At 24.8% G+C, this 22518-nt stretch overlaps 2 protein-coding genes across 2 annotated transcripts in view; one reads left to right on the forward strand and one right to left on the reverse strand.

Moving 5' to 3' along the window:
* LOC117169270 (lys-63-specific deubiquitinase BRCC36-like) overlaps positions 1-829 on the forward strand; it is a 16544-nt gene extending 15715 nt beyond the window's left edge. The window contains exons 7-8 of the mRNA XM_033355561.1: positions 377-556; positions 664-829. Of these exons, the coding sequence (XP_033211452.1) occupies positions 377-537 (161 nt within the window). The 3' untranslated portion in view covers positions 538-556; positions 664-829. The remainder of the gene's footprint in view (positions 1-376; positions 557-663) is intronic.
* Positions 830-5541: 4712 nt separating this feature from the next.
* Positions 5542-22518, reverse strand: part of LOC117171071 (kinase suppressor of Ras 2) — a 42032-nt gene continuing 25055 nt past the window's right edge. Inside the window, exons 10-15 of the mRNA XM_033358123.1 lie at positions 21003-21211; positions 16578-16754; positions 13439-13758; positions 9918-10055; positions 6055-6184; positions 5542-5949 (exon numbers count right to left, since the gene is read on the reverse strand). Of these exons, the coding sequence (XP_033214014.1) occupies positions 5797-5949; positions 6055-6184; positions 9918-10055; positions 13439-13758; positions 16578-16754; positions 21003-21211 (1127 nt within the window). The 3' untranslated portion in view covers positions 5542-5796. The remainder of the gene's footprint in view (positions 5950-6054; positions 6185-9917; positions 10056-13438; positions 13759-16577; positions 16755-21002; positions 21212-22518) is intronic.

The raw sequence follows: 22518 nt of genomic DNA on the forward strand, positions 1-22518 counted from the left end.
ATTCCACCGGTTAGTGAGATTCCAGGTTAATTACAGACTCGAAAAGCTTTGGAAAATGGTTCACAAAAAAAATAGGCACGAAAAATCACGTTTTTTTTTTTTAAACTGCATTTTGGGATAATAAATAAATTTTTTGAGGAATTTAATTGGCACCGTCGGAAAGAGGAGATCTTAAACAATAAAAATATATGTGTCTCAATTTTTTCTAGTGTCGAATAGTCTTAGTTATTGGCCGTTGAAAAGCAGTGTACCGGTAGTGGCGTTTTGGCCGTTTAAGGGTTAATTTATAATTCTTCAGCTTTAAAGACTTGGATCTGAGATTTTGAAAGAGCCGGGAACTTTTTTTTAAATTTTGCTAAAATGTTGTTTCTTACAGTCTTGACTCGATCATTGGCTCATATTACTGACATCGTAACAAGGCCGTTGATGAACAATCTCGCGGATAGAATAGCGTTGAACAAACTGCGAGCTGCTTATCTGAAAAGAACTTTGCAAGAACTCTCAGAGGACGAGAAACGCACTTTCTCTAAATTCTGAGATCCACAACGTACCTCAGGTAATTTTATCTTCATTTTTTCGCAAAAAGAAAATTAAAGGTAATTAATTAATTAAATATGTAATAATTTTTAAAAAGATCAACCACTTTTTTCATTATTTTTACAGATGTTCAAGACACTCTTCATCTAATGGCATTTTCATAGCTTTAAAAGTTTTTATGTTCCGTATGATAAGTATTAAAATGTTGATGCTATAATTGAAAATTTTATTGTGATTGCAAACAAATATTACGTTATTTCGAGAATAAAGAATAATTTTCTTTTGTAGAAAACATTGTTTATGTCAAAAATTATTTTTTTCTAATCTTTTCGGAGACTTGAGTTCAAAAGTTTTAAATATTTGAAAGAATAAAACTCTTTCACGTTCGAATTTGAATTGCTTTAAATTTTCACGATTATATAATAAGAATTATTTTCAGACTGCGAAGAAAAAAATTGAGAAGTTTTGAAAACTTGCCCATTAACTTTAAAGGTATTCAATGGATTTCAAAATAGATTCAAGTAAAATCAGAAGAAATAAATTGAATTCAAAAGAATTTCAAATGATGCAAGTAGACAAAAAAAAAGTTTCTGGAACAGATTTCACTTAAATTCAAGAATGCATAGAACTCAATGATTCAAAAAATTAAGAAGAATGCAAAAGGTTTTAAAGGGATTCAAGGGAATTTAAAAAAATGCAAGCTAAATCAGATTAACATAAATTCAGAGGAATTCAAAATGACGCAAGTAGATTCAAAAAATTGGAGGGACAGATTTTCGCCTGCATTCAAGAATACAAAGAATTCAGAGATTCCAAGAATTTAAAAAATCAAAAATAATTCAGAAGAATCAAAATGAATCTTTGAGAATTCAATATGTTACAAGTAGATTCAAAAAAATTTAAGAACAGATGTTCACCCGAATTTAAGGATTTAAGTAATTAAAACATTGAAAATAATGCAATATACTTTACAGGCATTCAAAGAATTTCAAAAGTATTCAAGTGAAAATAGAAGAATTAATTTGAATTCAGAAGAGTACAAAATGATGCAAGTAGATTTAAAAAGTTTCAGGAACAGGTGTACACCTGAATTTAAGAAGGCAAAGAACTTCATGATTCAAGGAATTAAATAAAAAATTAGAAAGAATTTAAAGAAATTTAAGAACATTCAAAAGGATGCAAGTTAAATCAGAAGATTTAAATTGAATTCCGAAGAATTCAAGGAAATTCAAAGTGATTAAGGTGGCGATTTGGCAGACGATTTCAAATTTCCGGGTTTTCCCGGTCAAGTTTTTTAATTTTCTCGGTCAACTGAAAGTAACGTATTCATATTTGTCTCTAAATACAAATACTTATTTTAATTCATCACGTTCATTCCAAATATCCTTTAACACAACAGAGCAAATTATTACAAAATAAATTACTTTTGGAACAAATATCTCAATTTTGCACTTAAAAATATCAATTTTTAATAAAAAAGGAATAGTTAAACTTTTAGTTTAAAAAATTAATGTTCAGCCAAACAGTTGAATTTTCAACTATAACTATGAAATCTGCAATTGAAATAAGATAAATTTTCAGTTAAAAAATTACTTTCAACGACATAAAGCTGACTTTTAAAAAAATATTTTTATTTTTAAAGAAAGTGACGAATTTTCGAATAAAATCGAAAATCTTTATTTGGAATAGTTGAATTGTAAACCAGAAAAATCAGTTTTGAATTAAAATTATGAATCTTTAAATAGCATATTTGAACTCTCGATCAACTAGATTCGTTTTCAATCAAGACGATTAATTTCTACCAAAAAAGTTTAATTTTCAACTGAAAAAGAACATTTTTTAACCAAAGAAATGAACTTTTAATGTAAATTATGAATCTTCAACCAAAAAAAAATTTATTTTTAACGAAAAAGTTGAACTTTCTAACTCTGTAATTTCATTTCCAATCTAAAAGATTAATGTTCAACTAAAATGATAAATATTTAACTGGAATACTTGAATTTTTAAACGAAAAAAAAGAAATTTTAAACAAAAAGATTAACATGCAAAGAAAAAGATAATTTTCTACAAAAAATATCGATTTTTAACCAAATATATGGATTTTCAATGAAATAGTTGAATTTTCAATTAAAAAATACCAATTATGATCTAAGTTGTTGACTTTTGAACAAGAGAAGATCAATTTTCAACAAAAGATGGACATTCAAATTTTCAGCTGAATAAATCCATTTGCAACCAAACTGATGATTTTTCAACTGAACAGTTAAACTTTATACCAAACAGATGAATTTTCAACCATAAAGATTCATTTTCTACAAAAAAGGCAGACTTTTCTCAAAGTACATAAATTTTCAAACAACTAATTAATTTCTAAATTAAAAATATCAATTTTTACCAAACAGTTGAATTTTCATCCAAAATTATAAATTTTCAATCAAAAAAAGAATGGTTAAATTTTCTGATAAAAATCTAATTTTTAACAAACTAGAAAAAAAAGTTAAATTTTCAGGTTAAAAAAATTTATTTTCAACAAAATAGTTAGATTTTTAATCAGTGATGAATTTTCAGTTAAAATGATTAATCTTTAACCAAAAAATAATTTTTTACAAAAGAGCTTAACTTTCAACAAAGTAATTTTATTTTCAACCTAAGAGATGAATTTTCAACTAAAATGAGAAATATTTAAATGAAATACTTGGATTTTTTATCGAAAAGAACCATTTTTAGGCAGGAAGATTAAATGAAAAAAAAAAGATAATTTTCTAAAAAAATCGACTTGTACATATCATTGAATATCCACATATCTTTTCGGTTGAAAATTTAAGTATTTCAGTTAAATATTTATCATTTTAGTTGAAATTTCATCTCTCAGTTTGAAAATAAATTTACTTGGTTGAAAGTTAAATTATTTTGTTAAAAAGAATTTTTTTGGTTGAAGATTAATAATTTTAACTGAAAATTCATCACTGATTGAAAATGTAACTGCCTTACTGAAAATCAATTCTTTTTAACTACAAATTTAACTACTCTAGTCGAAAATTGAACTTTTTTTTTGGTTGAAAATCGATCTTTTCTTGTACAAAATTCAACAATTAAGAGGAAAATTGGTCTTTTTTAATTGAAAATTCAGTTATTTTCTTGAAAATCCACATATTTGGATTAAAAATCTAATTTTTAACAAACTAGAAAAAAATAGTTCAATTTTCTACTAGAGTAGTTAAATTTTTAGTTAAAAAGAATTGATTTTCAACAAAGCAATTACATTTTCAATCAGTGATGAATTTTCAGTTAAAATGATTAATCTTTAACCAAAAAATAATTTTTTACAAAAGAGCTTAACTTTCAACAAAGTAAATTTATTTTCAAACTGAGAGATGAATTTTCAACTAAAATTATTATCAATATTTAACTGAAATACTTGAATTTTTAACTGAAAAGAACCATTTTTGTGCAAGAAGATTAACTTGAAAAAAATAATAATTTTCTAAGAAAAAAATGTATTTTTAACGAAATATGTGGATTTTCAAGAAAATAACTGAATTTTCAATTAAAAAAGACAAATTTTCCTCTAAATTGTGGAATTTTGAACAAAAAAACATCGACAATTAACCAAAAATGGACATTCAATTTTTCAGTTGCAAAAATTAATTTTTTAAGGAAACTGATGAATTTTCAATGATAAATAGAATTCTTAAATTTTTTGTTAAAAATATAATTTTTAACAATAGACAAAAAAATAATTAAATTTTCAATCGGTGATGAATTTTCAGTTAAAATTATTAATCTTCAACCAAAAAAATAATTTTTCACAAAAGTAATTTATTTTCAACCTAAGAGATGAATTTTCAACTAAAATGATAAATTTTTAACTGAAATACTTGATTTTTAACGGAAAAGGACAATTTTTAAAGTTGCAAAAAAAATAGATAATTTTATACAAAAAAATCGATTTTTAACTAAATATGTGGATTTTCAAGAAAATAACTGAATTTTCATTTTAAAAAGGCAAATTTTCTTCTAAATTGTTGAATTTCAAACAAGAAAATATCGATAATCAACTAAAAATGGACATTCAATTTTTCAGTTGAAAAAAATTAATTTTCAACCAAACTGATGAATTTTCAACCATAAATAGAATCCTTACATTTTCTGGAAAAAATCTAAATCTTAACACACACAAAAAACTATTTTCAGAAAAACAGTTAAATTTTCTACTGAAAGTTAAATTTTTAGTTTAAAAAATTGATTTTCTACAAAATAGTTACATTTTCAATCAATGGTGAATTTTCAGTAAAATGATAAATCTTCAACCAAAAGAATTAATTTTTAACAATAGAGTTGCATTTTTAACTAAAGAAAGATGAATTCTCAAGAAGTAATGTAATAAAATTGTCTATTATTTATGTTTGGAATATCAATTCGATTATCAAACTTAAGTCAGCGAAAAAAATGGCAAAAGCTTTTTCTTATAATAGAAAATAATAAACATTCAATAATAAATTATGACTTAATTCCGTTAAACTAAGATAATCTGAAAAATCTATGACCGTAGATAAAGTAGAAATCACTATTCTAAATTGGACAGAATTACTGAAATAATGAAAACTTGCATTTTTCTCTGAGCACAAGTAAATTCCCGGTCATTTCACGGTTTCAAGGTCAAGTCGTCAACCGTAATGATGCAAGTGGATTTAAAAAAATCAGGGACAAATGTGCACCTGAATTCAATTACGGTTAACCTTTCCTCGAGGTCACACATTTTTTATACCAAGCATTTCAAACTGAATTATTTTAAATGTAAAAATGTTACAAATTGAGCATTTTAAACATGAATACACTGATACTTGGTATTAAGTACGGTTTTGAGAATTGCCCGCAGTGACCTTCAACTTAAATCCAAACAATTCAAACGGCTGGAAAAGGGGAAAAAGAAATAATAAATTCCAGCAAATTATTCTTTTGTAATTGATGGACTTTTTCTTATATATGAAATAAAAGACTGGATAACCATTCGCTTTCTTTTATTCTGCACTTACGAACAAATATCGTATCTTCAATTTCACACTGCTACATATATATACACTACGAGAACGGCATCGTATTTAAATAAGACTTAGCTGCGTAAAATTTCTTTTTTCTTTTCTCTTTATACATTTTCCTCACTCTTTCTTAATTCTTATATTCTCTTTTCTTTTTTGTTTTCGCTCCTCCCTCATCTTTTGCTCTTTCATAAACTTTTTTTTTTCAATTGTAATTGGCTTAAAACACTGATTCTGCGGAACGAGAGAGATGAATAGGATGAGAAGGACTTCGAGCGAGTCTTTTCCGTGGGAGTTTCTCCAGCGTGGTCAATAATTTTGCAAAGTCAGGCCGATTTTCGGCGTGATAAGACCAGCAGAGCATCAAAATATCCTAGAAAAAAAGTCAGGATTAAAGCAAGAGATAGTTCCGCCATTAATTTTTGTATTATTAGACAAGTGAAAGAAACAAGTTTGGAGTCTAGAATTTTAGAAATACCTTGACATCTCTGGAGGCTTGCAAATTTGCAAGAGTCTGCTTCATTCCTTTACCCACTTGCCAGATTATGGCTTCAGGTGGTTGACCTTTAAATGGCCACTCTCCACAGAGAAGTTCATACCAAACAGTACTAAAATTGAGAAATTCAAACAAAACTTTTAGAAAACATAAACTATTCAAATTTAAATTTCTTTCGAATTTTATTATGTCTACACCGTTTTTCCAATTTCAAATTTCCGTAACATATTAATGTTCACCGCGAATCGCAAACATTTTAATTCAAGACGTTCATTCTAAAAAAATTGCAAAATAAATGAATTTTTAAACAAATACTTGAATTTTCTACTAAAAATATAAATTTGTAACAAAAAATGGAACAGTTAAACTCTAATTTCAAAACATTCATTTTTAACAAACAAAAAACGAATTTTGAACAAAATAGTTCAATTTTCAACCTAACAAATAAATATTCATATTCAAACTAAGTGATGAATTTTCAATTCAAATGATGAACCTATAACTAGAGTAATTGAAATTTGGCCAAAAAGGTCAATTTTCAACCAAGATTTATTTCTACCAAAAAAAGACAAATAATTTTGAACATTTTAAGTTCAAAAAATTTCTTTTCTTTCAAAGAAAAAACAAGTTTTAGCTCATTTTTTAACTAAAGAAATGAATTTGTAACTAAAATGATAAGTCTTAAAACAAAAAAGTAAATTTTTAACAAGAGTTTAACTTTCAACCAAACAATTTTATTTCCAAACCAAAAGAGAAATTTCCAGCTAAAGTAATAAATATTTTACTGAAATACTTTAATTCTTAACAGAAAAAAAGAATTTTTAAGTAGGAAGATTAATTTTCAAACAAAAAAATAATTTTCTACCAAAAAAAATCTATTCTTTAAAACAAAATACGTGGATTTTTATCAAAATAGTTTCATTTTAAACTAGAAAACATCCATTTTCAATCAAAAATAGAACAGACGAAATTTCAGTTGAAGAAATTAATTTTCAAGCAAACTGATGAATTTTCTACTAAAATGATGAATCTTCAACTGGAACAGTTAAATTTTTTACAACTAGATAAATTTTTAACCATGAAGATTAATTTTCTATAAAAAAAACAACACATTTACCACAAAGTACATACATTTTAGAACAAACAGTTCAATTTTCTTACCAAAAAGATCAATTTTCAACCAAAAATAGAATATTTACATTTTTCTTTTAAAAATATAATTCTTTTAAAAAAATGGATTTTCAGCAAAAAAGTTAAATTTTTGACTGGAATACATTTACAGTTTGAAAAAATTCCTTTTCGTTCAAAGAAGAAACAAGTTTTCATCAAATAGCTCATTTTCCAACCAAAGAAATGAAATTGTAACTAAAATGATAAATCTTCAAACAAAAAAAGTTAATTTTTAACAAAAGAGTTTAACTTTCAACAAAATAATTTTATTTCCAACCCAAAAGATACTTTTCAGCTCAAATAATAAATATTTAACTGAAATACTTTAATTCTTAACAGAAAAAAAGAATTTTTATGTAAGAAGTTTCTTTAAAAAAAAAAAAGATAATTTTCTACCAAAAAAATCTATTTTTTAAACAGAATACGTGGATTTTCATCCACATAGTTGAATTTTCAATTAAAAATGAAAAATTTTCATCTAAATTGTGGAATTTTGAACTAGAAAAGATCAATTTTCAATCAAAAATTGAACAAATTAATTTTCAGTTGAAGAAATTAATTTTCAAGCAAACTGATAAATTTTCTACTAAAATGATGAATCTTCAACTGGAAAAGTTGAATTTGTTACAATCAGATCAATTTTCAACCATAATGATTAATTTTTTACAAAAAATACACATTTTCCACTAAGTACATACATTTTAGAACAAATAGTTTAATTTTCATCCCAAAAAGATTAATTTTTAACCAAAAATATAATATTTACATTTTTCTTTTAAAAATATAATTCTTGATAAAAAAATGGATTTTCAGAAAAAAAAGTTCAATTTTCGACTGGAATAGTTAAATTTGTAGTTTAAAAAATTGATTGTCAACAAAGCAGTTACATTTTCAAAGAGACATAAATTTTCAATTAAAATGATGGAACTTTAACAACAAAAAAAAGTAATTTTTAACAAAAGAGTTGAACTTTTTACCAAGTCGTTACATTTTTAACTAAGAAAGAATTAATTTCCAACGAACAATACAACAAAAGTTTCAATTATAATTCAAAAATAGATAAGGTAATTTTTTTAATTTGAAATAGATTACTAATATAAATAGATTACTAATATTTGAAAACTCGGAAACATTTTCGAAAATTTATCAGACATTTCTTGATTCCTTCCCCACTTCTAAATGTTCTCAACTTCTGTTAAAAGGACTCGAATTTTTCATAATATTTTGTAAAATCCTGTATTATAAAAAAATGTCTTTAAAACCTTCTAGATTATTTTTTGACAAGCCTGAAATATTTAAAAATCTTTTAAAATTCTCAAGACTCTTATGAAAATTATATTTACATAAATTTAAAAACAAGGTGAAAATAAACAAAATATTCGTTAATGATTTTTATTTAAGGGTGACATACAAATGTTAAATATTTTAGCTTCGTTACAAAGTCTAATTGATTAAAAAAATATCACATTTAAGAATTCGTTACTTTATTGTAATAGAAATTAGTATTTTAGGATTTATCATATTCCTTGTTTGTCATCTATAGATATAATAATTATATTTATTATATAGTAGAATTATGTTTTAAAACGGCCGTATACAAAAAATTAGTTCTTTATCACAGTGTTTGAATATCCGGGACTAACACAAAATACTACGAAAAAATGAATAACAAAATCATAAATTAGGAAGAAAAAAATTGCCGAATTATAAAATACATGAATTGCTAAATTCCCATACATATATCTATTGCTGAATGTAAGTTTGACGAAATTTAAAATTGGCCGAAAATAATTAATAAATTATTAATTAATGATTAATAAAATTATTTTCCTTATTTATAATTCTATTAATAGCTCATAAATGAATAAACAACTATGTTCAGCAGTTCTAAATTTCGAGAATTGAAATATTTGTGGGAATTTAATAATTCGTTTATTTTAAAAGCCAGTCTTGAAGTCGGTGAATTTTAGTTTCGGATATTTTTAAATTCGGGATTTTATTTGTTGTCAATTAAAATCTTATTTTCTAAATTGACCATAATTAATTAAATAAATTATAAAAAAATTTAATTTTACTGCGATCAAAAGTAAATTACCCATTTTTAAAATAAATTTCCGGTCATTTCCCGGTCAAGTCGCCACCCTGAAATTTTATTTTACAATTTTTCCCAAGCAATCAAAATAAAACGTCTATTTATAATTTCCTCGAAGTGCAACAATTAAAAACAATAAAACGTCCTTGACATTTATTCACAAAGCTTATTATAATAGAAAGGAACAAAACGATTAAATTTACATATTTAGCATAGTTTGATTTATTGAGGGGTGACTTAATTCAATTTTAATAATAAAATTTGAACAATAATGCGGTATTATGCATATTTTCTCATTGAACATTAATTTAGATATCACATTTGGATTCAGCAACCCGCAAAAATCCTAGGATACTGATTCGTTTTTGAAATATATCGTTTTGGAAAGTATCCACCATATTTTATCCAGAATTTTCATTTAATAAAATCACATTTTGATTCATAAATTCAAAAAAACCGAAGGATACTCATTTTTATAAAAACTGTAAAAGAGTAAAAGAGACAGAAACATATCTATCTCTCTTGCTTCTCTGGACCACCAAATGTCACACACTCGATTAAAATTTAAAAAATATTTACTCACCCAAAAGCATACACATCTGAAGCTTCTGTAAATGGCAATTCCTCCTGGTCTCGATTTTGTTGCGGTTTTAAACGTCGAACGATTTCAGGAGCTAAATAACATAGCCATCCTGGTGGAATACTCAAACCGTTACCAGTTCTGCAAAATGAAAAAAAAAAATGAAAAATTAACAAAAAAAGAATAATGTAAAATATAAAATTAGAGTTACATTTTATTCAATCTTGGCCTATACAACTAAATTTTTTGATAAAAAATAAATTTTTAAACATTTATTTCTAAACATTTCACATTCGTGAAAAGTTTGAAATCTTTTGACAATTTGGAAAAAATATACGAATTTGCCAGTTTTGGTTCTTTGTATTGAAAATTCCAAATCTTTAGTGCTAATTAACCATTTTAACTTATCAAGATGTAAAATTACTTGTATTGATATGAGCTTTCAAATAAAGAAATATTGACAAGAAAAAATGTAAAATTGTTTTTAAAACTCAAAAACTAAAATCGCGTTTTAAGTGTAGAAAATTATCGGGGCAGACTTGCGTTCAGTTAGGGCACTGCCTAGGCGGTCTTTTTTGAATATTTCAAAAAATATCAAAAATGCTTAAAAATATAGAAAATGAAAAATATATATTAGGGTGATTAAAAAAACATGATTTTGAATTTAGATGAGTGCCTGGCAGAAAAAATTTCAACATGGTCTGAGAAAAAAATGCTTAAAAAAAAGCAAATCTTTCATTTTGAATACAATTCAACAAAATATTTTAAGGTCGATTAATAATAAAGCCATTTTTTTTATAAAAAATCATCTCGATGATTCACTAAAAGCAGCATTTATCACCCTACACGGCGGATTCAGTTTTTAGTTTCCTACCCCCCCCCCCCCCCCCCCCCCCCTAATTAAAAATTGCATTTTCAATGTAAAAGATACAAACATATGAACGACTTTACTGTTTTGAGTTTTTAAAAAATGTTAAATTTTTTTCCATCACAACTATTTTTGTACTTTGCACTTTGAAGAGTTAAATCGGTAACTTAAATTTTCTAACCAAAGATATGCAATTTACAGAAAAAAAAGTTGCACAAAATTTCAAAGTCCCATACCTACTCCATTTTTTAGAATTCTTAAAAAGTCCAGTGATAAGGGGTAAATTCTTGTTATCTCGTGACATGAACTCCATCAATATATTAAATCTTTGAAATCTTTCTTAAATATTTGAAATCAATGCGAAAATTTTTTTAATGTATGTGATAATATTGCGAAATCTTCGATATATGTGAGAAATCTTGGTTAAATCATTTAAATTCTAAAATCTTTGAAAAATCTTTACGAAATATTTTTAAATCTTTGTTAAATAATTTTAATCTATTAAATCTTTACGAAATCATTGTAATATTTTGAAATCTTTATGAAATACTTTAAACAGCTTTATGAAATCTGTGAAATATTTTTAAACCTTTATGAAATCTTTGAAATCTTGATGAAATCGTTTCGGGAAATCTTTCAAAATTTCAAAATCTTGAGAAACCTTTTCAATTTTAAAACCTTTGGGAAATCTTTGAAAATTTTAGAAAATCTTTTGAAATTTGTTTGAAATCTATGAAATGGTTGTGAAATCTTTTGAATTTTTTTAAAACCTTTTGAAATATTTGAAATTTGTATAATGTTTTGAAAACTTTTTACGCTGTGAAATCTTTGAAATATGCGAAATCTGTAAAAATTTTGAAATCTTTGAAATTTGTTAAATCTTTGCAAGCTTTCTGAAATATTTGAAATCTTTAAAATATCTTTTAGATATGTGCGAGATCTTTGTTAAATCATTTGAATATTTCAAAACGTTTTGAAATTTGTGAAATCTTCGAAACCTGTAATATCTTTGAAATATTTGCGATCTATGAAAACTTTGAAACCTTTGTAAAATATTTGCGAAATTTTTGAAAATATTAACATCTTTATGAAATCTTTGCGATCTGTGAAATCATTCAAATATTTCTGGAATATTTAAAATTATTGTAAAATCTAATGAAATGTTTGAAATATGTGCGAAATCTTTGTTAAACCATTTAAATCTTTAAAAATTTTGCTACTTTTTTGGAATCTTAAAAATCTCTAAGATCTTTCAAATCTTTGAGATCTGTGAAATCTCTGAAATCTGTTGAAATTCCTTTTGAAATATTTGTGAAACCTTTTAAAATGTTTGTAAAATGTTTGCGAAATTTTTCAAACATTTAAAAATTTTTATGAAATCTTTTAAAACTCATTATCAACCTTTTGAAATCTTTCAAATCTGTAAAATCTTTTGAAATCTTTTAAATGTGTGCGAAAGTTTTATTAAATAATTTTTATCTTTCAAACATTTGTGAAATTTTGGAAATCTTTGAAATATATAAGATTTTTGAAATCTTTGAGATCTATGAAATCATTTAAATATTTGTGAAACCTTTTGATTTTTTTTCTTTATTTAAAGCCTTTTTAAAATCTTTTAAAATCTATTTAAATCTTTATGAAATCTCTTTAAAATATTTAAATTCATAATAAAAATTGGTGAAATCTTTGAAATATGAGAAATCTGACAAAGCTTTAAAATCTTTGAGATCTGTGAAATCTTTTTAAATATTTGAAATCTTTCTGACATATTTGAAATTATTGCAAAATCTTTGTATTTTTTTTAAATATGTCGGAAAGATTTGTCAAATAATTTTAATCTTTAAAAGCCTTTGTCAAGTTTTTGAAATCTTTAAAATCTGTAAGATCCTTGAAATCTGTGACATCTGTGAAACCATTTAAATATTTGTGAAACCTTTCGATTTTTTTATTAATTTAAAATAATTTAAAATCTTTTTAAACATTTATGAAATTTTTTAAAATGTTAAAAATCTTTATCAAATTTTTTAACAATCTGAGAAATCTGAGAAAGCTTTAAAATCGTTGAGATCTGTGAAATCTTTTTAAATATTTGAAATCTTTCTGAAATATTTGAAATTATTGCAAAATCTTTGTATTTTTTTATTTAAATATGTGGGAAAGATTTGTTAAATAATTTTAATCTTTCAAACCTTTGTAAAGTTTTTGAAATCTTTAAAATCTGTAAGATTTTAAATAAAATAAATAAATCTTTGAGATTTATCAAATCAATGAAATATTTGTGAAACCTTTTGAAATCTTTGTGAAATTTTTTAATTAATTAAAAATCTTTATTAAACCTTTGTGAACGCTTTGAATAAGTTTTAAATCTGTATGAAATATTTGAAATCTTTGAAATCTTAATCAAATTTTTGTGAAATCTTTTGAAGTATTTAAAATCAGTCAAATCTTTGAAATGTTTGTGAAATCTTGAAATTTGATTTGAACTAAAATATCGAATGGTGAGCCCCTCATTAGTGTACAAAAATGTTAATCACAACAAAGGTAATGTTTTTTTTTCTTTAAATGGCCTAACTCATTATGTAAAACGCGGGACATTTTGAGATATAATGGTAAAACAAGAATGTAAATAATAGAAAAAAAGATTCAGACATTTTACCTGTTGCCGTAGCAAAGTTTTGTGACGCTAAAGAGTCCAAAGTCGGCGATGACCACTTTGCCATTTTCCAAAAAAATATTCTTGCTCTTGAGATCCTTATGCACGATTCCTCGTGCGTGAAGGTATCCCATTCCCTGAGATATTTGCTGTGCAATAATAGTCGTTTTGTTCATGTTGAACTTATCTTTGCGCAGATGAATATGAGTGTAAAGGGTCATCCCTTTACTCATACTGGTGACAATCGCCAACCGCGGGGGCTTCATACAAGCCCCCATAAATAATACCAAGTTCTCGTGTCTCGTTTTACGGAATGTCGCGACCTGAAAGAAAGTTACATGTTAAATTCGTTACATACTTTAGGAAATGGTGGAGTTTACCACTCACTAGAGTGTGTGACCTGTTCGGGTGCGAGTTCTGTGAACATTTACATTTAATAAATGGGAAATGGTTTTTTTTAAGCAAATAGTGAATAAATATCTAGGGTTTATTTGTGAAATAAAGTGAAAGAGTAAGTCATTCAGTTTGTAGAGAAAAAATGTAATATTTTCATTACTTGTCGCTTTTTCCTGCGTACTTCTGAATTTTACAAACATAACATTATTGTCATCTGAAAAAATCAAAGTACATGTTTTCATAAGATTTTCTATTTTATTTTACCAAATAATAGAACTTTCAACGAATTAAGACAAATTTTTACCAAGAAATGAAATAGTTCAATTTTTAACCAAAAATGAAATAAATCACTTTTCAACTAAAAGGTGAGTTTTCAAACACGAGGATTAAGTTTCTAATAACAGAGAACGAATTTTCAACAAAATTGAACAATTTTCATATAACAGGGTGTTTAGCGATTCTTAAAAACAAAACTCAAGGTCTTTTCCAGGGTTTTCAGGTCAAAAAATGAAGTTTCTCCAGGTCTCCTTGTTTACATTAAATAGTAAAATAACCGATTGTTATAAGTATTTAAAATCTTGAAATTTCTGTAAAATCTTTGAGAAATCTTTTAGAATCTTGAAATTTTCGTAGAATTTTTGAAATCCTTGAAATTTTTTAAATTATTTGAAATCGGTATGAAACCTTTGAAATATTTGTGAAATATTTCTTTAATCTTTGAAATGTATTCAAATCTTTAAAATCTAGTGTAATTTCTTTGAACTCTTTTGAAATCCTTATGAATTCTCTTAAAAATTTTTGAATTTTAAAAAATATTTATGAAATTTTTTTTAAATCTTTCGTATTCATTTGCAATCATTAAAATATTCAAAATATTTGTAAAATATTCTTTTAAAAAATGCGAAATCGTTTTAAGTCTTTGAAATCTTGAGTACTGTTCCCTTTTTGAATTCGCTATCAAAATATTTGTGAAATCTTTCTGAAACCTTTTGTATTTGTTTGAAATCATTGAAACATTCAAAATCTGTTTGTAATCATTTGAAATCTGCTAAGAAAATTTTGAAATCTTAATTAAATCTTTCTTTAATCTTTGAAGTGTTTTTAAATTTTTCAAATCTGGTGTACTTTTTGAAATCTTGAACATTCTTGATATCTTTTGAAGTCCCTATGAGTTCTTTGAAATATTTGTAAAATCTTTTTTATTCTTTAAAATCGCTAGAATATTTTTAAACTTTGTGAATTTTTAAAAAATCTTCAAAAAAATTTGAAATCGTTAAAAATCTTTCATTGTTTTAAAATCTTTTAAATCTGGTGTACTAAATCCTTGTTAAAATCTTTGAAATTCTTGAAATCTTTTGAAATCGTTATGAACTTTTAATATATTTAACATTCTATATTAGCGGAGGGGAAATTAAAAGCTTATAGAATTATTCACAATATCAAAGTATACTCATTGCAATCTATAAAAAAATGGGTAAAGTCTACAAAAAGTGCCTTGAAATTTCTTTATTTACTCTGTAATGAACAATCGTCAATTACATCTCGATAAATAAAAAGTTTTTTAATAGCAAGATTTCTTCTAAGCGAGATGTTTATTTCATAATAGACTAAAAGATTTAAATTACTCTTCGCATTCCAATGAAATAACTGTTTCAAAAGCAAATTCAAGGTTCTCTTGAAAAATTAAGTGAGATTTCCAAATTTCCAAGGTTTAAAAACAATTCAAGGATAATTCAAGATTTTCAAGGTTTTCAAGTTTTTCAAGGTCGCTAGACACTGCAATAAAAATAATTCAACAAAACATGGAATAGTGAAATTTTTAGATGAAAAAATTGAATTTTAAACAATATAGTTTAATTTGAAATAAGAAAAGAGGAACCAGAAAAGAAACCATTTTCAGCCAAAAATGAGTTAAATTTGAATTAAAATTAAATTAAAATAATTAATAATATTAAATATTAATAATTTATTATTATTAATTAATTATTTAAATAGTTAAATTTAAATTAAATTAATTACATTTAAATTTAAGTTAAATTTTCTGTTACAAAAATTAATTTTGAATAAAAAGAGCGAAATTTTCAAAACAACTGCTAAATTTTCAGCCTTAGAGATAAATTATCAACTAAGAAATGAATCGGTAACCGAAAAATTAGTTTTTAACTTCAAAACAAAACAAGATGAATTTTCAACAAAAAATTGAATAGCTGATATGCAAATCGTTACCAAAAATGTAATAGTTCAATTTTTGGTTAAAAATTAAAATTAAAAGGAAATAGTAGTTGATATTTCCACCAAAAAATATTTTTAATTTAAAGCCGTTGAATTCAACCAAAAAGGACGAATTTACAACAAATCATGTCATTTTTTAAATAAAAAAGATGAGTTTTTAATAAAAAAATAAAACGAAAACAAAGAAAATACCAATTTTGAACCAAATATTAAAATTTTTAAACAAAGAGAAGAAACTTGAGCCGATAAAATGTTAATCAAAAACCGTTGCATTAAAACAAAAAGAGGACCATTTTTCTCCAAAATGGTCTTTCAGTAAACAATAATGTTATATTTGTGGAATTCAGAACTATGCAAAAAATACTGACCTTACTTAATATATTAAATCTTTTCTTTTCAAACTGAATCCCCGATCGTATCTCGTGAGTCGTGTGAATCCGATTGAAGTATTTTTTCAACTTTTATAAACAATTTCACCTTTAGTACAATAAATTAATTTCATTTTTAAACACACCTCTAATTTGAAAGCTTCTAACGTCTTATCATCGTCGAGGTAATAATCCATATTGAGCACTTTTATTGCTACATCCCCGTGCCAATTTCCTCTATAAACTGTACCAAATCTTCCAGTTCCGATTGGTTCTCCAATTTTCAGCTCGTCGTAGGGAATATCCCATTCCCGCATCGACAACTAGAAAATCACAAAAATTAATTAACTTTCATCTATACGTTAAATGTAATCAATTAAAAAAATTCGAATGAAACATTCATCAGTCTTTTTTCTCGAATACTTATCGCCGATATGGTGAAAATGTAGGTTGTTCTTAAAATCTAGTATGATAACAAATTTTTATTTGTTATCTTGTTTCTATTATTCAATATAAAGTTATCGGATAAACTGAAGGGCGACAGTACAGAACTAGAAAACCAAAATTTCAAAAAATGGGTTTATTGCAACAACAAAAATGCTTAATAAAACAAATAAATGTTGTGTTAAAAGTATTGGTAAGAATTTTTATTTTTTAATATATGCAGCAATTTGAATTTTTTATTTGAATTTTAAAAATGAAGATAATTTTCTTCTATTTACAAACGCTTCAGCAAAAATTCGTCTGCCACAGCACGATACAGTTACATTACATTTTGATTTTCTCGGAACGGAATAAATGTTTGTTATCACCATTTGTTATTTTTATTCAGCGTCCTCATGTTTCGGTAGCAAGTTTTTATTTCTGTAAACAAAATTTTTTTTAATCTAATCACTACCTAAAGCCGATTTTCAAAAACTGAAATTAAAACCTGAAAATATGTCTTGAGTTTTTAAAATTTAAACTGAAGATTGAATTTTTATCGCAAATTTGAGCCGACTCCAGTTTGTGGTCAGTGTCATTTTAACATTGGATACTTCTACATATATTTTCGCAAAACTAGATAACGTTATCTAGTCAAACTTTTTTGTCTTCAATTTATCAAGACATTAGCTCAGGAGTGGAATTTTGTTTTATCATTAATGAAAAATCAATATTTTTTTATTATTTAGTTCTGTACTATTATCTATAATACATTTTTTCTCAAATTATCTCAGTAAAGTACTCATGTCAAGGCAAAATTTAGTCAAGTTAAAAAAATTTTAGACTTTATTTATAAATTATAAATAAAAAAGTATGCAAAATATCTTGTGACGTACCTCTTCCAAACTAAAAATTAAAAATTGTTCAATAAGAATACATTTACACCATTTTTCAAATATGTTAAAATTAATTTAAGGACTATTCCACATAATTATTGAAATTATTCATAATGCTGGTTGCAATTATTAAATTTGTACTTAAGAAGATTCTAGTATAGTTAAAAATCGACTTATCAATGACGATTTCAAATAACAGTTAATAGTCAAGAAGTAACGTTTTTACAGGTCTCCTTTTTTTACATCAAATAATGAAATAAATGTAAAAAATGACCCATTTAATTTTTTATTGGCCAACAATTATTAAAGAAAACAGAACCATAAATAAACAAATTCTTTTGGCGAACATAAGTCGTCTTTGAAATCTCTGAAATCTTTTGAAATCTTTGTGAATTCGTTGAAATCTCTTGAAGTACTTAAAATCTTTGTCAAATCTTGAAATTTCTGTACAATCTTTTGGAATCTTTTTTTAATTTTTGAAAAACATTTGGAAACCTTGAAACATTTTAAATCCTTAAAATCTTTGTGGCATTTTTTTTTATTTGTATGAAATCTTTGAAATATTTGTGTAATCTTTCGTATTCGTTTGAAATCATTGAAATATTAAAAATGTTTTGGAATCCCTTTTTTAAATCTTTGTAATTCGTGAAATTTTGGTAAAATGTTTCAAAATCCTATTAATATTCTTAAATCTTTGAAATATGTTGAAACCTTTTGAAATCGTTAGTCATACTTTGTAATCTGGTGTACACTTCAAAAGTGAGTGGTGAAACTCTTGAAAAATCCGTCATATGCCCATGCTTCATTCTAATTCTAAAAATGAATTGAATTCGAAATTTTCAGCTAATAATTTTGAAGTTGAAAATCACAACAAAAAAAGTAAACTTTAATATTCTATATTAGAGGCGAAATAAAAAATTTATAGAATTATTAAAAATATTAAAGTCTGTTTATTGCAATCTATAAAATAATGGATAGTCTATTAAAAAAAATCCCCAGAAAACTCTTTATTTATTCCGTAATGAGTAAAAGATAAATTATATATTAATAAATAAATTTTTCAGTTTAAAGATTTATTCTAACGAGATGTTTCATTCATAATAGACTAAAAAAATTTAATTACATTCCGCATTTCGATAAAATAACTGTTTTAAAAGTCAACAATTTTAATTCAAGTTTCTCGTGAAAAATTCAAAGATATTTCCAGGTTTTTAAGGTTCAAAAAAATTCCAGGTTTTCAAGGTTTTCAAGATCGCTAAACACCATGGTAATATTTTTTTATAAAATATTAGATAACGCACAATATTAATTTATCATATTATAAACTGAGAGTATACTTTTAAATGCTGAAGTCGAAATCAAATAAGTCGTGAAAATAGTAATCTTCCTCATATTTAAAAATATTTTCCTCTGTTCTGCATATATTTAAAAGATTTTTGACATTTTTATGTTTTTATGTTTTTTCATGATTACATGTTACCACGTTTTAATCGAAGAAAAAAATTCCCGGTCATTTCACGGTTTTTTTCCCGGTTTGCAAACATTTTTCACGGTCAATGAGATTTTAAAAATTGAACTCTATTTTAAACATTTTTCCATTTGAAGCAATAAACAATAAACAACTAATTAAATTTACACGTATGAAATGGAAGGTACTAACACTTTTCAATTGATTTTTTTTAGTGAAATGCAGATAAACTGCAAAATTCATCAATTTTATAAATTAAATAGTTCAAAGATTCAGATAAAATTAAAAAAATATAAATTCATGCTAACATTTTCAATACTCTAAATTAAAGAATCAAGTAATGAACTTTAAAAGTTTTCAAAATGATATTTTTTTAAAGTAATTTTAAGCTAGGCAAATTAAAAATTTTTTTTTTAATTGACAATTTTTTTAATTTAAAATTAAATTATATTCATTTTAAATAATTTAAGCAACCTTCTAAAACTTGAAAAATTTATTTGAAAACATTGAGAAATCTAGAAGTGATTTTATATTTTTCCAAATTTAAAATCATTGTTGTAATTTTTTCGAAACGTTTAAATATATTTTTAAATGATTTGAATTTTTTCCACAACTTTTAGAAAATCCTGCAAATTAAAAAAAAATCCTTAAAATTTGAATTTATAAATAACAATAGGAACACTTATTATTTGTAGAAAAAATTAGAGTAATCTTAAGAGATATTTAGAAGTTTTAAAAATATCAAAATTAAATTTAGAACTTGAAATGAATTCAAATCATTCACACGAAGTTTGTATCCCGAAAAATTTAGGCTATTCGTACAGAAATTTTGGTGCAAATACCCACAGCCGAATTTAAAACAAAATGCAGATTTTTGCAGATTTCAATACAAAAATTTAGAAGCTATTTAAGAATTGTGAAAGGCTTAAAAAAAATAAAAACATTTTCTTAAGATTCCTAGGAAAATTGAAAATGATTTTTCAGTTTGAAAAATTATTGTAAGAGAAAATTTAAAAAGATTTTAAGGGATTTCCAAAATGATCAAAACAGAACCTGGAAGATTTTAAGGATTTTTTTTAATTTGCAGGATTTTCAAAAATTGTAGGAAAATTTCGATTAATTTTAAAATATATTTAGAAGTTCTGAAAAGAATGTTAACACACTTCGTTTAAATTACTTGAAGACATTTAAAGTTTTTAATTCATTTTGAATATTTTCAAAACTACCAAATATCTCTTGAAATTACTCAAATTTTGTTAGCAAATAATAAGTGTTCAATTGCTATTTATACGTCAAGATTGAACAATTTCACTTACAAAATAAACATTTTTTAAACAGAAAGATTCAAATTGTAACGTTAAAAGTTGAAAAGCTCTGCGAAATTCTACAGATTCAAAGCTTTCTATGTAAAACAATTCAGTTTCAAATTGTTTACTTTTACATATATTTGTGTTAAATTTACTCGTCTTAAATGAACAGTGAAATTTTAAATGGCTAAGAAAATTAATAAAAATAATATATTAATAAATTTATTTATTCAATTTAATATGAATAAAATAATATAAACGAAGACCTAAAACTTTGAATTAAAATTATTTTATTGATGAATCATTAACATTTTTATTGGGCAAATTTTTCTTCTGAAAATTCGTAAAATTAAAAAAATATGTATGTTTTAGGTCTCGAAATTTTTTTTGTTTTCGAAAATCTCTTAGTCTAAAACGGTCAATTTTTGGACAATCATCCGATAAATGAGTTATGGAAAAATATTAAATATCACTTACACTGTTCTGTCGGGGCCATCGTCCATCCCCAGGTTCTCCGTCTGAAACCTGAGAATCCTGGGAGTCGACTCTGACCGGCGTTCGATCGGAATCCGTACTAACGCTTCCGGAACCGGAAACACTAATGGTCCGCTCACTATCACTCGAAACGGTCGTTCTTTCGATTCGATGTGTTTCCAGAATCACGCCTTTGTCGTTAAGCGTAACGTCTGTAACAAAATTTTAATTTGGCATACAATAATGGAAAGTAATCGAAAATCGAGGACTTGCAAAATAAGAGAATGTTTCAAAGTTGTGAAATGAGATTACACAAGATGAGAGTGTTTCACAATCACAAATGTTTCAAAACAAAAAACTCAAACAAAATGCATGCTGCAACCATTTTTCCCCGATCATTAAAATAAAACATTGTTTGCAACAATTATAGGATCAAATTTTCAATATGTAATTTAAGATTTCAAAGCAGTACTCTTCAAAATTACAGAAATTTGATTTCGAAGCTTGAAAATGAAGACAAGTATTCAGAAGGGAAACAATTAAAATTTCCTTTTCTTTTAAACTGATAATGAAAGCCACTAAAATAAATTTTCTTTTTGAAAGTTTAAAATACTAAACAATAAATGTTAAATGTTAAAAAATCTGGAAAAAAATATTAAAAACTGTACACTTTTTATCTTTTACCGCTGCGAATTAAACAATTCAAAACTAAGAGACTTAAAGAACTATTTTAAATTCTTTCAAAAATGAATAAGTGAACATTTAAGACTTATAAACAAGATTTATTTTTCAATATTTTTTAAATCATAGTACATTAAATTCTCAAGAACCTTCTGATCGGAACTTTTGTCTTCTCTCTATTTTAGCAATTTGTTTACAGAATTTTCAATCAAAATATGAAAAAATCACATTATTTACGCTTTAATTACTGATTATCTAAATTTTATAGTCTTAAATTAATTTATGGAGACTCGCAGAATACAAATAATTTGATTAAGTATCCATTAAATTTTTATAAATAAATAAGCCAATAGTTTTATTATCAGGAAAAAATATCCTTTTCCATAAAAAAAAATTTTATAAGAAGTTTATGTGGCAAAATATTTAAATTTGCGGTTTATCTAGTTTTGAAAATCTTTGAGATTTCCAGAATTGATAAAATTGTATATTAAATAACTATGATAAACTTGTTGTAACAATATTTATAAATACATTTTTATAATTATTCGTGACTAACTAGAGTATTAATTTAGTTTCAAGTTACTTAAATAGAAAGAACAATTTTTCTATGTGAAACTGTCAACATTTTTAATTATTTTATTTTAATTGTTTATAATCCAAATTATAGTTCAAAATACAATATTAGAATATAAATTTTAATTTAACGAGTGCACCATAAAATGTATATTTTAGCATTCTTTGCCACGATCTAAACATGAATGTACTAACTCAAAAATCTCAAAACATGGATATGGCATACTCTTTCATGCAACGATGTTAAAAATAGAATATCCTCAAA

This window comes from Belonocnema kinseyi, chromosome 1 (genome assembly GCF_010883055.1).
Source record: "Belonocnema kinseyi isolate 2016_QV_RU_SX_M_011 chromosome 1, B_treatae_v1, whole genome shotgun sequence".
NCBI classification, from domain to species: Eukaryota; Metazoa; Arthropoda; class Insecta; order Hymenoptera; family Cynipidae; genus Belonocnema; species Belonocnema kinseyi.